General features: G+C 42.8%; 1 protein-coding gene across 1 annotated transcript in view; it reads right to left on the reverse strand.

Moving 5' to 3' along the window:
• Positions 1 to 2,036, reverse strand: part of Itga8 (integrin subunit alpha 8) — a 215,301-nt gene extending 213,265 nt beyond the window's left edge. The window contains exons 1-2 of the mRNA XM_031369028.1: positions 1,640 to 2,036; positions 904 to 1,037 (exon numbers count right to left, since the gene is read on the reverse strand). Coding sequence (XP_031224888.1) covers positions 904 to 1,037; positions 1,640 to 1,845 — 340 coding nt within the window. The 5' untranslated portion in view covers positions 1,846 to 2,036. The remainder of the gene's footprint in view (positions 1 to 903; positions 1,038 to 1,639) is intronic.
• Between the last annotated feature and the right edge of the window lie 15,950 nt (positions 2,037 to 17,986).

Consider the following 17,986-nt stretch of genomic DNA (forward strand, 5'->3'; position numbering starts at 1 on the left):
GCACATTTATATAAATTCTAGGTGCAGAACATTTAGATAACCACAGGACCACAGGGAAAGCAAGAGTGATGTCATAAAGTAGCTATGGCATGTACAAGGTATTTTAATTTACTGCCTATCATTTGACCTGACATATTTGCATCTTTGGAAAAAAAAGGGTATTTATTCTCTAATAATATACATTATTTGAATGCTAACATTTGGGTGGTACAAGTTAAAACACCGAGTGATGGTGTTTTCAAAAAACTTTTAAATTATTTTCTTAGGACCCAAGGAAAAAATAGCAGACGAAACATAACCAGACTGAATTGTTTAAAATGTATTTTCCCTTTAATTAAATAAGAAACATCTGTCTGGGGATTTTGGAAATGAATGTTATCCATCCACACTCTGCCTGTAGTATTTTGCATCTAATGTCCAGTATTTTGAAAGAAAATTCTTTCTGTAAAGAATTAGAATGGCAAGCACCCCAGGTTGCAGTCTGGATCTACTGCAGGGCAAGTCCCACCTCCGGATTTGGGAAATAGAGAACTACAAATACTCCGAAGCGAGTGCTTTTTCAGTCTCCAGGTCTATATTTGAGGAACAACCCGATTCTCTATAGTGAAGGTCAAGTTGTAACTCTGGCTGGCCTTGAACTCACAGAGACCAGCCTGCCTCTGCCAACCAAGTACGAGGATTAAAAGAGTGTGCCCCCCTCGCCCCACAGGCTGTAACTTTCTACTGGTCCTAAGCACCCACTCCCCCTGGTGTTCACCTCTGAACAGTAGGGAAACAGAAGTTACCAGATGCTCCCAAACACTCATATTTACATTAGGAGGGGAAAATGAACACAGAGTTGCCACAAGAAATGGCTCCGGTTCTTTGTAACCAGGGGCCACACTACAGAATAGCATCACTTACTGGTAGTGTCAAACGGTATCTGCTTGCACTGCGCAGACCTCTCTGCGGGCCAGGGACAGTAGTAGACAGCTCCCCCTTCTACGATATCCGGCTGGCTAGTGTTGGCCTTGGGTGCCCCCACTAAGACACTGGCCCTGCAAAGAGGTTTGAGAAAGTCACTTCTCAGGGAACATTTACCTGTGCGCCCAGGCTGGAGAAGCATGCCCACTGGACTGTGGCAGGAGCGGCAGACAAACAGATTTCCTATGGAAAGAAAGACTGCCGAACTTGATTTCCTCTTTGGAAGCCTATGGGCACCAGAAACCTGGTTTTGGAAGAGGTTGCTAATGGTTCTGCCTGTTTAGGTAGAGTTAGGTGGAGACAGTAATGGGGAAGGCAGATCCCAACTGTCTGCAACCTAAGGCGCTATGAGAGATTCCATAGAAACAGACGGAGTTGTGGTCCTTATTTTAAAATTGGCCTGAGTCTGTCCCGCCCTACTCTCTCCTTTGTATAATGCCATCTCCTTTGATTCCGTACTTGCATACCAGTAGAGCATCTCCAATCCCAGAATCACCGGCACATCTATCTAGCATAAACCAAGAGGAAAGATGTTGGTGGCAGGCAGAGAGCAGAATCCAACCCAGAGTGGGCAGTTGGCTGAAATCTCAGACATCCGTTCCTCCTGGCTGCGAGAACCGCTGAGGGACAGAGACAGGACCCGGGAGCGCGCCACCAACCCAACCCAGAGACTTACGTGCGCGCATCAGGTATGTAGAAGTCCAGTGAGTAGCCGAAGTAGCTGCCCTCGGGGCCACTGTACACGGTGAGCTTGTCCACGTCCAAGTTGAACGCCTGAGACGCAGGAGACCACAGCATCCCCAGCGCGGCCGAGACGCAACAGAGACGCGCGAACGGAGGTGGCCGGTTCCCCGGGGGACCGCGGTGTGTTCCCGCAGACATCGCCCTCCTTCCCGAACGCTGCTCACCCAGGATCGGGAGCCGTGGAACCCCGAGGAGAAGGCCTGACGCTTCCCAGAGGCCCGTGTCCTGGGGCGGTGAGCTCGGAGCGTCCACGGTGACAGTCCTCTCTTCCTGTGCGGCCCGCCGCTGCTCTGGGCTTGCAGCTCGGATCCCGCGCTCGACCCTCTCCAGCCCCGGGCCGGGGCCGGCGCGCTCTTGACGCCCTCTAGCGGCTAGTTCTCAGGCTGCAGGCCGGAGCTTGCGGTCCAGGACCGGGCAAGGAGCCTGACGCCTGTTGAGCCTGCTAGATTTCTATAGCAGTCTCATCTTAAAGATGAGTTTAAGGACCATCTAAATCTCATGAATGTCACTTCAAGCCATTGTTTTGGAGAAGCGGCGTTCCATATGCGGCGAGAATTTAATGGTTTCCCACAATTGCGCAGCTCGGATACAGGCATACAAAAAAGTATCCCACCTCCAGAAAAGAGTGATTATCTGGGTATGACCTCTACCCTTGAGGGATTTTTAGGGTCAATGAGTTTCTTCCTCTAGGAATGGGATTTGATATTGAAATGTAACAACTCTCTTCCTTTCCTGTTCCGCTGACATACTAATAAAAAAAAAATCCCCAGTCTTTCTCAAGGGCATCTCTGACACATTGTATGATTTGGTAGTAAACCTCTATCCTGTGAGGTTGTGATGAAGGACGGCAAAATCAGAAATGCTGCAGTTAACAGTTTCTAAAGCAGGGCTTAGGAATGAAAGTTTGAGACGTCAAGAACTCTTCCTCACAAGTAGTAATTGTTGATCTTTCAAGGAACCCGAAGGTGAAGGGAGCAGACTAGAAATATGTATAAAAGGCTTTTTATAAATACGAACTTTCAGGACATAGATTGGTGATAAAAACATGGTGCTGAGGTCACATAGAATTTAAGTGTAGGGAAAGAAGTGTGGGATGTGGTGATACATACCTGAAATTCCAACACTGTTTTGTTTCGGGGGGGGGGGTCTGTAATAAGAGGATCTTGTCTTGTGCTGGACAGCCTGGGCTTACCTAACAAGTTCAAGAGTCACCTGAGAAGACTGTGCTAAAAGAAACAAAACAGAAAATTAATCAAAAATCATGTGTGTGTGTGTATGAGAGAGAGAGATGAGAGAGAGAGAGAGAGAGAGAGAGACAGAGACAGAGACAGAGACACTGAGACAGAGAGAGAGAGAGAGAGAGAGAGAGAGAGAGAGAGAGAGAGAGAGAGAGAGGCAAGCAGTTGCTGGATAATTTCAGGAAAGTTGGAAACGAATGTAGATGTAGGCAAGAATTTGAATAGGAGACTTGATTTGGACTCTCCGGAAGCAGATGAGGGAAACCTTGAAGGCACTAATCTCCTAGTGTTAGATGATCATGTACAAGATGGTGGTGAAAAGGAGCATCCAGGGAGTGATCTGAAATAGGTTGGATGGCTCCTGAGAGCAGGGATCCAGGCAAAAGGAGCCAGAGCAGAAATACAATAGGTAGTAGAGATTCAAATGTTCAGTGGCATGTTATCTGAATGAAAGAAAGTAGGCATGGACAAGGAAGTCCCAACCTGGTTAACAGAACAGAAGGAGGAAAAGGCCAAGACTCGGGGAGGATGCAAGACAGGAAGGGTCCAAGGCGAGTCTGAAGTTACCTACTTAGGAGAAAAGAATGCAGCGAGTGGATGAGTAAGATGCCAACTTATTCATCTAAGAATAATTAGCACCACTCCCTACAACTGGAGGAGCCATCAGGAGGCCGATACAATTTGAGTAGACTAGACAAAAATTTCAGCCTACTGAAAAATAAAACATTTTCTCATACCTTTTCCTTCATAACCCACTCTGTAGAACAATTTCAATTTTGTGTTCCTACTAGTCCTTATTTAAAAAAAAAAAGTCAAAATAAGCAGGCTGTCACAAGGCTCGCTGTCAAATCATCACATCACTTCCTAATTATATTGCCTGATCCGAGACATAAGAGCTTACAAGAAGGTGCTACAGCAGTTGACTGGTTTTCCTTCTCTGTCTCAAAGTCAACTTGTGCTGGACACATAGTTTGCTACTTTGATTAAGATATTGCTAAGAACACAAGTCAGACTCCCCACATGATATTGAATGAGCAATCCATAGACAGTACACACATAGATCTCCTCCAAGCTATCTTGGCACTGAGGCTGGGGATTAAACACAATGTGGGAATGTCTTGACACCAGTGTATTGTAATTTTGAAAGCTGTCATACTGCAGGAAAGTCTTAGTTTTATGTTGACTGTCTAAGAGGGAAGAAAGTGACAGCATGGTCCTAGCTGTGTACTTGGGTATAGACAGACTCTCTACACAGAGGTAGCATGGTAACATCGCTTCATGTTGACCAGCTCCTCACCAAAGCATTCCTAATGTACGCACTTGCCTATTTCCCTGAAGTATCCCTCAGCTGTTTCTTCTTCTTGTCCCACATACCTACGTAATGAAAACATGTACTGTGTGTGTGTATATGTGTTTGTGTATGTGTGTGTGCACACACACATGTGTCTGTGTATTCCAGAGGTGGCTGTTGGTGTTTTCCTATATTTTCAGATAAGATATCATGAAACCAGAAGCTCATGAACTCAGTCTGACTGGACTGTATGGCCAGCAAACCCCAGGGATATTCATGTCTCTGCTTCCCCAGTGCTGGCAGCAGCACCCAGCACAGGCTTGTCTCACCACATCCATTTTTTACATGGGTGCTAAGAAATCAAAGTCCACATGTGGCCATGACTGGCGCTGTGCCCACCAAGTCATCTCCCCAGTCTCAATTCCTGTTGCCACACACATAGGTGAAGTTTTGCTCCTCTCTTCTAAAATGAACTAACTCTTGCTTATGTAAGTTATATTCTTAATATTATCATTGCCAACTTTACAGCTGAAAACCCAGAATAAGGTTCATGTAAGCACAATACTTGCTTGTATACTTCACAAAGCAAGCAAGAAGGCGATTTGAGCTCAGGTCTATCAAATGCCCAAAGCATCTCTTACCCTATGCGGTTTCTAAGGAATACTTTTATTTAAATCTCATTTGAACTGATAATGTTCCATTCAAGAGCCAAAGACCACCTGATAAAAACCCCAGGTATGAAAGAAGTCGTTAGGCAGGGCTGTCTAAAAGACCTCCTCATCCCTTGGTTGACTTCTAGAGGGTGAAGCTGAGTTTCTATTGCTGAAGACACTGCGTCCTTTAGACACAGGGCCCACAGGACCCTGAGCTGAAACTGATCTGAAAGCCTCCTCCCTAAGAACCAGCTTTCAGGGACCAGAAGAAACCATGAAAGCTTACAAAGGAGGGAAGCAACCACCACCACCACCCAGCTATAATGCCTATGAACCACAAAATGACCAACATGACCCCACAACCCTGAAGTGCAGTAGTAGCACACAGACCTTGGCAGTAACCAACAGCCTTCGAATCACACTTGAAACCAACTCAGTAAGAGGGGAATCATGCCTGGTACCTAGCCAATTACCCAGGGCTAGAAAAGCCATGGATCTTAGGGGAGACCCACCTCTCTACTGAACCAGCATAATCCATAACTACACTCTATAAGTTTCTCCTTCTATCCACAGAGAAAAGTAGTCCCCACCCCTTGTGGAGCAAACTTCTCTCTGCCACAGATGGAGACCATCACAGAAAACCACAGCAATCAAAATACAGAGTCGGGAAGCCCAGTCCTGATGAATACATCTACAAAACAACTTTTACACCTAAGGTCCAAGGATCATTTCAGGAGACCGAAAGATTGTAAGAGCCAGAGACTGTAGCTATGAGACTGTGTTTGTGAGTAATGTCAGAGGCCACACCCTTACAGTGTCACCAGCATGACTGCCTGAACATGTGCTGGACAAGGACAACAGCAGACACTCCGAACTACATGAGAGAAAGACCATGAGGCTTCAACCCTCCACATGAAGCTACAGCCAGCCAACGACTGCTGAGAGGAGAAATAATAATCTTTACTAGGGAAGGGCGCAGCAATTGGTTAGTTGATACCAAATGATCAGCCCTGAAAACATATGTACAAGCAGCATTATATTGCAGAAAAGGTGAAATTTAGGAATACATACGTAAATGGGTGTGTGTAAATATATGTGTATATAAATCTAAATGAGTATGGTATATGCACAAATATGCACATAGCAACAATAACTGGGAAAAGGCTATGAATTTGACAAAAAGCAGGGAGCGATACAGGGGAGGGTTTGGAGGCAGGAAAGAGGAGAGATGATGTAATTATCTCAGTTAATTGTTTCAAAACTAAAAGAAAAAAACAAAAACAAAAGAACACCTTCTTAAAGCTATGAAAAGCATGAGGAATTAGCTTCCTCCAGGCATCAGCTATTTGGGGCTGACCTTTTGAGCAAGGCTTTGAGAGCTACTTGTGGGGTGGCATGAGACAGCTATGCACTTCTCCAGGCAAGCTTGGAGCAGTTTGATGGTACCTTGTTATCTGAGAGCAGAGTGGGGTGAGCGCTCATTGACCTTTCTTAGAGATCCACAGCCTGACACAGTGGTAAATCTTACAAGGAACCAGAAAGGAGGGGATTTTGAAGATTGTAGGGAAGCTATGGGCCTGAATAGGTGTGTTGAACATTTTAACCTTCTGGCACATGGGGACCATGCCAATCAGGAAGGTCTTGGGTCTTGTGAAAGGCACACATGGACAGGTCTGTGCTCAGTGAGAAGTTTGACATTTTAAAGCTCTCAGGACATTGAGTTATTTGGCAGAAAAGCCAGTCTGGGAACTGTTTACCATGCATGTGAGTATATGTGTATGTTTAATATCAAGAAAGGTATACATAGTTGTTTCCCTAAAAAGGAAAGAACCAAAAGGTCAAAGATGGAACAGATTTGGCTCAAATGTTCCAAAAATAAACAAGAGTCCCAGAAGGGAAAATGACCTTGGATTTGCAGCCATGTACAAAATGCTTAAAAATAGAGATGCTGTAACATTTATCCAGCGAGTGCCAACTTTATAGCTAACTATATAAATATATATGTAACTTAAGGATCAATTAGGATGTCTGATTGTGTTTAAGTCTATGATGGAATATAGTCAAGTCTTAACATCAAGATGTCTGGGAGTTTGGACACTAGTCTGGTCACTAAACCATTTATGAAACAAGCCAGTGTGAAAACAATATGCTCTTTAAGTGACCCTCCAGCTTTTAAGCTGTTACATTTAAATTACCCAGTGTGTGTGTCTCTGTGTGTGTGTGCATGTGTGTTTTCTATGGTGTGTGTGTGTAAATCGGAGGGCAACCTGTGGGACTCAGTGCTCCTCTTTTCCCAAGTGGGTTCTGGAGATTGAACTCAGGATATAAGGCTTGTCAGCAAGTGCCTTCCCTCTTAAAAATATCTCTCCAGGCCCTTGATCAACTTTAAAAGTAAAACGCATAGAGGGAAATTTAGTTTTCTGATCTTTTCTTGTAATCTAGGCAGTTGTAGCAATTACAGACTTCACTTTTGCTCAACTTTTTTTTTCAGTTTTTTCCACAATAGTAAAGGAAATTATCAGTAGGAACTAGTTGGTTAAACATAAGTTAAATCTTAGCATCTCTGTTGACATCAGCTTATGTCTGCAAATTTTCTATCCTGGTCTCTGGAGGGTGAGTTTTCATCATAGTCAAATCATTTTTCCCCCTTTTGATGACTTTGCTTGCCATTCTCTTTTATGATTTTCCTTCATGACTTTATTAGCCACCTCTAAGTTACAAGTGCTGGAGCAATGGCCTCATGTTGGCAGAAATCCAAACATAGCCAAGAGCTGGTTCATCTGAAGGAAAATTTCCACTAGTCAACTTGATCCTTTCAGAACATGCCTTTCCAAACAGCTGGGCTTCAGGAACAAAGATTGCCAAGGCAGTTCTTGTCCCACTGGCTCAGTAGTTGAGGAAAAGATGTAATTCCCTGAGCTTTGAGATTTGGGGCAAGTCTTCCTGAGATCCTAGCCCCTGTGGGATTCCAACCTCCAGCTGGGGTCTTGAATGGTGACTGACAGATTTCAAAGAAAACCCCTTTTGCTCCATAATTCTGAATAAACTCCACAATCTGGGTGGGATATGCTTTTTACTATCTGCTCAATGAACTAAATGGAAATTGTGTGTGTGTGTGTGTGTGTGTGTGACACACTTCCATACACACACACACATGCCCATACTCTCTCTCGCACTTAATCTCTCTTGCTTAATCTCTCTCTCTCTCTCTCTCTCTCTCTCTCTCTCTCTCTCTCTCTCTCTCACACACACACACACACACACACACACACACACACACACACAAACACACACATGCTCACACACAGATGCACACTGTGATTAAGGCCCGCACCAGCAGGCCCAACTAGATCATCTATTTTCTAGTCCTGCTGTGCAGGGTTTGGGAGAACACCAGACCTTTCATTTTAAGTGCCATACCAAACCCTAGCACATTAAGGACATTGAGAGACTTTTAGAGAGACCCTTGAATATATTTCTGCAATTTCCCTTTGTGCTGGACTTAAATATGAGCCCTGGGGAGTGGAGTGGGGGAACTAAAGTCTCCAGTCACCAGACTCAACATATAAAACTAAGATGAGGCTTAGTGGTTTAGGTCAGTACTAGAGGGCTTGCCTATCGAGCATGAGGTGCAGAATAGTCAAAGGCAACAAGCATAGATGTTACCAAGATGCTGCCCCACCCTTGTGATGGCAGCTGGATGCTCACTGTTTCTTTCAGCTCCTGCTGGAGGTTACAGGACTCAGTAAGACACTTGAAACCTCCTACAGATAAGTGAGGAAGCCTTCCAATCACAAGGTCCATTGAAGCCTGAAGTATTTGATATACTGGTCTGACAGTACAGGAACCCCGGGCCAGGATGCTGTGTTTTTGATCTCATGGGTATCCAGGACTGCCCTCTAGTGTCTGTGAGCCCATTCAAGCTTGTGGGTTTTTCCATGAGCCTCTCTAGTAAAATCTCTGTGAGTCTCTCTTGTGAAATCTCACATTTTAGAGAACCCTTGAAAGTAGATGTAGGATGTTTATAATTTTAAAAGTTTTAAAAATAATTGTGATGATCCCTCCTATATGTATTAGGAGTTTTATTTCCTTGTTACAGCTGTGTTCATAATTAGGGCTAAAAAAGAAGAATAGAGGTCCCAGAATAAAGTCTGGGAAAGAAGTGGATATAAAACAATTAGTTAGTATTTTTGCAATAATTCAGAATTTAAATCAGATTTCCTGCCAAGCATTCAGTATCTATACCCTTCGTAAGCTCTTTTGTCTCCTTGATTGTTTGTTTGCTTGTTTGTTTATTATTCTTTGTTTATCTTTTCAACAAATACAAGCAGCAATTCCATCTCAGGTACGGTGTTCATGTGGAGATATAAGTAGCTGAAGAGAAACACAGCCATCCCACCATGTCTATGGGTCTTGTGCTCATGGCTTTAACTACCCATGGAGGAAAATACCCAGACAAAGAAAATCAAGTCTACACTGAACACACACAGATTTTTCTTCCTTTTGTCCTAATGCTCCACACAGTGTATTACAAACAGCTGTTTACTGGGCACTGACATTGTGATATTGCTAAATAATATAGAAGTGCTATGAGTACACAGGAGGGAGAGCACAGATCACGTATAAGTCTTAGGCCATTTTATAAGAGGTTTGAGCATCCCTGAATTGTTGTATACACAGGAGCTCTGGACCTAACCCACAGATATCAAGAGATAACGACAGTTCTTATAGAACTTGGGATCTATTTAAGATGTAGATGGAGAAGGAAGAAAGAAGAGGAGAATATAAATAAATGGATGCTGGGAGAAAAACTGATGGGCGGTATCTGAAAGTGCTCAGGGAGGAGAGGCATGTTCTCCTCCAGTGAGGAAAGTGTTCCTGAGACATTTTTCATTACGGAAGACTACAACCAAGTGGGCTGATCTAGTTACTCTTCCCACCATGTGACAAAATGTCCAGCAAAGCAACTTAAGGAAGAACAAATTTATTGTGGTTCATGGCCTGAGACGAGATACAGCTCTTCATGTGGGGAAGGCATGGCTTCCAGCATTAGCAGTCTTTGAAAGAACAGCTTGAGCATTGGAAGTGAGTTTCTTGCCTCTACTTAAGATTACCTAACATGGGACTAACTGACTTAAAATGATCTCTCTGGCTTTTATTGCTCTAACTTATTTAAAATTATATGTTTTCTCCAAAGGCCTCTGGGCACATGCACAGAACACTAGAAATATGACAAGCTAAATTAAAACCAGCAGAGGAAAGTTAAAAACCCCAATGCAAAGGAATCAAGATGCCAGGTGGTATTCCTGGAAGGAAAAGCAATGTGTCTCATGGATTAAAGTTAACCTGCTTTTTAACTGGTTTGCAAGAGGGATTTGGTCAGAGCACAAATTGGAGTGACTCTCCTCAAAATCCCTGAAAACTGATTTGCTTCTGCGTGCTCTCAGGCCAGACCAGGGGGCCAGGGGCAAGCCTGGGAGTTCCAAAGGAAAGCTCTGTTTATCAATCATGTGCACAGCACTCAACCACTGTGTGTTCTCTCTCGTTTTCATCACATTCTTGGAAAATGATAGACTCATAAAATATCAAGGCCTGCAAGATCACTCAGTGAGTGGGTAAGGGTCCTGACTACCAAGCCTGAAGGGCTGACTGACCCATGGGACCCTGGGTCCCATGTGTTGGAAGGAAAGAAAGAGCTGAATCTCACACATTGCCCTCTCATATGAGCAGTGTGGTATGTGTATGAACTCCTTAACCCACATGCAATCCACATAATGAAAAATTGGAGCATAGTTAAGTGTCTCTCTTCAGTCTTTACTCTTGCAGTCAGTCTAGTCATAGTATGATCCTGTTTAAAAAATCAGTGATGTTCATAGGCAGAGAGGCAATGTAGCACAAGTGGGTTCTGTGTAACCAGGGACTTTTCCACTCAGCCTCTTTGTTCCCTGAAATAATGACTCTGAGACATTTATATGTGAAGAAATGTCTAGGCCAACAGCTTTGGCTCATTCCACTAGGTCATAACTCAATTATCCCATTTAAACTAGTCTAAATTCTACCACGTGGTTAATTACCTCTCCTCGGGTTCATGCGTCTGTTTGTCTGTCTCCATCAGCATTCTGGGTGAATCTTTCATGCCTGAAAATTTTCTAGAATCCAGTTTCATTCTGCCTTCTAATCCTGCCCTAGCTCATTGGCCATAGGCTTTTTATTGACAGGCAGGCGATGTTTCTACTCAGTACAAAAGATTTTTCTTCACAGTTCTGGATTTAGACTTGGGAATCTATAGCTTAGTGTCCCCACCTTTAGGAGCCCAAGTAATTGCTTTTCCTTATTCCAATTTCCCCACTTGCAAAATGGCCACATTAATAGCAAATCACACGGACTAGTGAAGACAGTATGAACCAGATGTCTAAATGTACATCTGAACGCCATGGAAAACAATGTCATTTATCAGTCTCTTATACCTCTAGCTGTTTGTGAGCTGCGTATATAACAACATTAGCTTTGTGTTCCATTGAGAACCCTGAGTGTTCACTGTTGGATGGAATTATTGTTCCATTCTTGAGCAAAACCATGTTCTGCTGTCTTGGTTGAGGCTCACTGGTTAAAATCTCCAATAAAGGAAATAAGTGGCAGAGTAGAGAGTCCTTACTGAATTATGTTCAGATTTTGATGGAATAAAGGGTTTGGGAGGTAAAGGAAGCCCTGGGTGAATGAAATCCTGGATAAACATATGTTGTTTGACATGGGCAAGGCCATGTCAAGGATCGTAGCCTCAGATCCCATAGGAAATGGCAAAGTCTCCTCTGCCTCTACAGCATGACGCACAGGTGAATGGTAAAGTCTCCCTCTGGTCCATGTGCAGATATTGATAGTGTATACAAAAAAAAGTCCACAGTAGCTTTCTTCCCCCAGATATTGATGGCCTAAAGATAGCTTCCCTGTAGAGATTGCTTCTGCCAAGATTAGATAACCTTCCCTCTTTGTTTATTTGTATGCAGTAACCCTGTCTCCTTATTCAGCTATATGCAATAACCTCAACTCTCTGTTCAACCACACATAATCAAACACCAAGACCCTAGGGTGCTGAGGATTCACCATCAGAATGAGCAAAACTCATCAGATCCCAGCTTTTCTGTGTGTCTACATATTTGTCTTTTCTTTATCCCCTTGCTGCCCCTGTGAGGACTGTTCCTGGAGCTATGCAAGGACAAGGACATGGCAAAACGATGTTTCAGAAATGTTACTCTAACAGGTGAATGAAGGACAACTGGGGAACAGTTAGACCAGATTTAGAAAGTATTAAAGCTAAAAATTGAAATATAACAAAAAAATCGTAAAATGCAATTAAAATGTGTAATAGTCACAAAGCAAAACACTCCCAATCATCCAAGTGAAGAAAACATTACCAAGTCCCCAAAAGCTCCGCTGGCCACTTCCAATCACTTCCCTCCAAACTGTAATCCAGATTTAAAAAGCCTGTCTCAGCGCTCTGAAGAGGTGGATCAGCAGCAGTCAAAGGCACTAGCCACTCCTGCAGAGCACCCAGATTCTGTTTCCAAGAACCACATGGTGGCTAACAACCACCTGCAACTCCAGTTCCAGGACATCTGATGCTCTTTGCTGGCCTCTACAGCATCAGGCATGCATGTGGTTCATGTAGATAGATAGATAGATAGATAGATAGATAGATAGATAGATAGATAGATAGATAGATAGATATAGATAGAGATAGAGATATATAATCAAAACAAACTAATCCTCTAAAAAGCATAGCTTATTATTGTATTGTTTTAAAGTGCATAGCAATGCCTTCATATGCTAATATTGTTTGTACCTGCTTATTTTACCTAATATGTGTGTAGCCCATCTCTGTTGTTATTTGTATAAATGTATTCAATATTTTGCTGAATATTGGTGAGTGGTACTCCATTGTATAAGTAGAATATGGTTTATTTATTCATTCCCTTATTGATATATTTGATTTTTATAAGTAATATTTTTATGATCACTTATGTCCATGCCATTTATAGTCTTCTGCAAGCATTTGGCATATTCCTAGGCATGGAATCCCTAGAGCATAAGATATTGTTGGTTCCCTGTTACTCTTCAGTCCTTTGCACTTGGGTGTTAGTCACACCCAAGCACACTGTGGACTATAATGTGTTATGTCTTTTAGTCTGAATCTTTTAATTAGAGCATTTAATGAATTTACATCTAACATTGTAGGCTAGAGTTTGAATACTCTCTTATATTTTCCCTACTCACTCCACATTCCTTTTACTCTGATATCATCTTCTTTTAAACTTATACAGTACTTTTATGTAATGTTTATTCATATTTATAATTCATTCAATGTAATTTCACTTTATTACAATTCATTTAAATATGCCCCATCTTCATATTAACCTCTACTATTAATTAATAGCTTTGTACCTTACTAGAAAATTTTAGAGCCCTTAGAATACTATAAATCCTATTCGTAGTATTATACGATTTTTCCTCCTCTGACTTTTATGCTGTCATCATATCTTACTTCTAAAAAAATTACTCATAGACATTATTATTATTATTATTCCTTACACAAACAATACTTACTTAATATCACTGACTACTTACCCTTTTGTTGATCTTCATTCTTTACAAGATTTCTGCCTATCTCTTTAGAGTTACATAGACTATGTCTGAAGGATACCCATCAAGGTGAGTTAGTGACATTTTTCACTATGAATACTCTTGGCACTTGATTTATCTGAAAACAACCTTACTTTACTGTTATTTTTGGAAGATATGTTCATTATGTATTGAACTTAGAGTTGACTTTTCTGATCTAATTTATATTTTCATTTGAAGATCACTCTAGTGCCTTCTAGTTTTCATTGGCTTCTGCCCTGAAATCCCCTTTCAGTTCCCTTATTACTCTTCTAAAAGTGACAAACCACTTTAAAACATACATACACACACACACACACACACACACACATATATGTGTGTGTGTGTGTGTGTGTGTATGTATATATATGTGTGTGTGTGTGTGTATATGTATATGTGTGTGTGTGTGTGTGTGTGTGTGTGTGTGTGTATGTATATATATGTCACACTGAACAGCTTTTAATTATTTGGAAAAAAAATGAAGATTTGATTCCTAGCTGGAAATGCTGTGGAGGGAACTGGATCACAACAGAACTGATTTTATCCGTGGAGTTCATGACTGACTGAGTCAGCACTCAGCTAGCTCCTGAGGGAGTAGGTCCCCGGCCCATGCCTCCAAGGGAGAGTAGGTCCCCGGCCCATGCCTCCAAGGCAGAGTAGGTCCCCGGCCCATGCCTCCAAGGGAGAGTAGGTCCCCGGCCCATGCCTCCAAGGGAGAGTAGGTCCCCGGCCCATGCCTCCAAGGGAGAGTAGGTCCCCGGCCCATGCCTCCAAGGGAGAGTAGGTCCCCGGCCCATGCCTCCAAGGGAGAGTAGGTCCCCGGCCCATGCCTCCAAGGGATACTTCTTTGCTGTGAGGGGAGGGAGCAGCTTCCCACCACCCTGCTTTTGGATGTTTTCTGCTGCACCACAGTCTAATCACAATGGAGCCAGAAGAACTTGGACTGAAGCCTCGAGCCCAAATGACTGCTTCCTTCTCAGATGTTTTGTCACAGCACTGAAAGGCTAATAAATTGGCATTGCATTTGCATATGGCCTGTTCCTGTGTACTTCCAATACTCTGTAGGTTACCCATGATGCTTGACTAAAAAGAATGTAACTGTCACATATAAGCCTTATACTCTATTGTTCACAGGATTATTGCAAGCAAAAGTCCGTACACATTTGGTACAGATTTTATTTTATTTATTGATTCACTCAATAATTTTCCTTAGACAAGATCTCACTTGCAATCTTTCTGCCTCAGTTCCCCCAGTGTTAGGATAGATTACATGTACATGCCATCACACCTCACACAAGTTTAATTTTCAGAATATTTTTTTGTCCTCAGTTTAATGAAATGATAGATATAGAACCCAATGATAAATATTAAGTGTGTGTGTGTGCGTGTGTGTGTGCGTGTGTGTGTGTGTGTGTGTGTGTGCGTGTGTGTGTGTGTGTGCGTGTGTGTGTGTGTGTGCGTGTGTGTGCGTGTGTGTGTGTGTGTGCGTGTGTGTGTGTGTGTGCAAGCGTGTTGGAAATTTTCTATAAATTTGAAGCTGTACTCATGAGAAATGTTTACAACAAAATGTAAAACATTTTTCTTATCACTTCTTTTTACATCATTTTCTGCATAGTTCAAAAAGTATTTTAATAACCTTAGACTGAAACAGGGTTCGGGCTTTTGTTTTGGTTGGTTTTTTAATTGTTGGTTTGCTTTGCCCCCCCCCCCCATCTAGCAGGATGCATTCTTGCAACCAGTATTCTGCCATACGTTGACAGTTGACAGAGACCTACAGGTCGAAGAAACCTTCAGGAGGGCTGCTCCTCTGACAGAACAGCAGGGTCTGTGCTCTGCCCTAACACTCAAACACACACATCCTGCTAGCTAAGACCTCCCCACAGGCAGCAGCACCTGCCTCTCCCTCAGTTTCTCCCCTCCCACTCAGTAGGGAATCTGAAAAATCCATGAAAACATTTGCTTGTAGATGTTTCAGATTAAATCCTCTATTGTCTTTTGTCCTTTGAGTTCTCTGCTTTCTTTTCCCACAGAGAAATTCCCAGATTTTTCATTTTAAGATGGTGGGACCAAACCAGATGACCCATCTTGGCCCTTTGCCTGTTGGGCTCAAAAACAAAACAAAACAAAACAAAACAAAACAAAACAAAAGAAGCCAAGCGCCCTGCTGTGGTTTTTAAGCGACACTTGTATCTCTCTTTCCTGAGCCCTAGTCAGCTACACTGTTCCAGTAGCACTAAAGTAACCGCCCAAACCCCATTCCTCCAGACTTTGAGCATGGGCTCTGGACCAAGGCTTCGCTCCAGCTGTGCTGGTCCCTGGCTCCTAAACTTCCTTTCCTTGAAGCTGGTTGGGGAATCAGAGTCAGCAATAGAGGGAAGCTGATGCACTCACTCCTCACAAGAGTTCACTAGCTGTCTAAGAAGACGGGCAAGGCACTGAGATCTCAGAAACAGAAAAAGCAGGTTGATGCCTCTGTCTTATCCCAGTGGTGGATTAACAATGGTGGGTATTTATTGATTTGCAAGAGCTTTTTCCTTGTATGATTCAACACAGTCCTTACCACGTAGACTAGTTTTCGTCCTGTACTGACTGACACCCAGAGCCACACAAATGTTCAGTGGTGGAGAGAGAGAGAGCACGAATTCAAGAACTCAGCTCTCACAATATCAGCTTCTAGTTGACGTAATAGCAATCAAATTGCTCCTTTGGAGAAATACTATCTCGCTTCTATCTTTGTCGTTGGCCTCCAGAAACCATGTGATGCTTTACAATCTATAATGGGTCATTACAATTCTAAGAGTGATAAAGGGAGATGGCACAGTTGATATGTACTGGCTGTTTGCCTATCAGCATTCATCAGTCTTTCCTAATTTGTGGCTGATCTCCTGCCACTCATCCATTCCTCCATTACTAACAAATGGGAAAGACTCACCCGCCAGTCCATGGATAGGCTCTGACTGGCATAAGCCAGTTTGTGCCACCTACCTTTCCAGGGACAATAATCGGCAGGGACAAGGTTTGCACCTCAGGTATAACCAGTCAAAGCCTGACAATCAGTCACTGATTGGTCCAGGCTCAGCCAACCGAGGTGGAAAGTGAAGCTTTCTCTCTTCCTGGTTGGGAAAGAGGAAGGCTATTGGGCCAACGGCTGGCAGCAGCCACCAGAGAGGAGAAATGAGCAAACCACAGAAAGATGGCACCACATAGAGGTGGCAGCAGGGTTTTCATAGGATGGAGAGCACCCAATGTATGCCTCACTTCCCTCTGGACGTTTCTGATGTATGAGTTATACTGTCTTGTGTAAGTCCTTTTGAGTTGGAGTTTCATTTATGTGTATTTCAAATAATTTGTTATTTTTAGGCATATAAACACTAAGCATTTAAATAGAGTTTTAAAAATAAATTTCACAAGAAAGCTTAAAAAGCACTTTAGACTGAGTTGCTGTGGCATGCACACTTTGTCCCAGCATTCAGGGAGCAAAATCGGGAAGATTGGGAGCTTGAGGCTAAACTTGAGATACACAGCCAGATCCTCTGAAGGATGTTTTTGGTCTTGTTGTTTGTTTGTTTTTTATCTAGAGGTTCAAATCAGATATCCAGAGGGTATTCACAAACAAATTTGGGCCTCTAATTTATGGAGAAGAAAGTGAGTGTAGAGTATGGTGGTGCTATGCTTCCATGAAGGCAGTGAGCGAGTGAGTGAGCAGCTGGGAGCCAGATAGAACACATGGGAACTTAATTGGCCTATGTTATGCTGGTTTCAGACTGCAGCTCACGATTGTCTTGGATTTTGTTGCTAAAAACACTCCTGCTTTTGCCAAATAACCATGCTTTGCAGGCTTGCCATGGCAAATATGGACAGTTCACTGTGGTGGAGATTTTGAGCAGGACTGAGGGAGACTATTAGATTATCGTAATATGAGAGGGAGACCCTGGGCTGAACGCATTCGATTTATTGTGCTTTGCTCCATGGTTTTAAAAGTATACAGTTCCACTTCTGATGGCCAGTAGTTAAGAGGGAAGATGATGGTGATATGCTTACGACTTGAAAATGTGTGGGAGTTGCCCTCAACGGCTATGTGCATAGCCAGGACATTCTTTCCAAGTCCTGCTTAATATTCTCCATAGGTCAGAAGGCCAATGGCAATCAAGTAGTAGTTAGGATGTCATGTGCTAAGTTCAAGTTTGACCAAGTTGGAAACATATGGTCTGACCAGGAGCAGCTTTCTAATCTAATCTACAATATTATGTTTTCAGCTTTCCTGTAACTTTGTGGACCCAAGATGGCTCTGAGGACATAGTTCACAGACCATATTTCTGCTTTGCTATTAGAAAAAGAAATTAAGAAAATCAAGGTTGTCTTGGCAGTGGTTGAAACAGAAGATGTATAAGCCTCTGTTGCCCACTTCTGTTTCTTCTAACATTAACCGCTACGTGTGACAG

Source organism: Mastomys coucha, unplaced genomic scaffold (genome assembly GCF_008632895.1).
Source record: "Mastomys coucha isolate ucsf_1 unplaced genomic scaffold, UCSF_Mcou_1 pScaffold15, whole genome shotgun sequence".
NCBI lineage: Eukaryota > Metazoa > Chordata > Mammalia > Rodentia > Muridae > Mastomys > Mastomys coucha.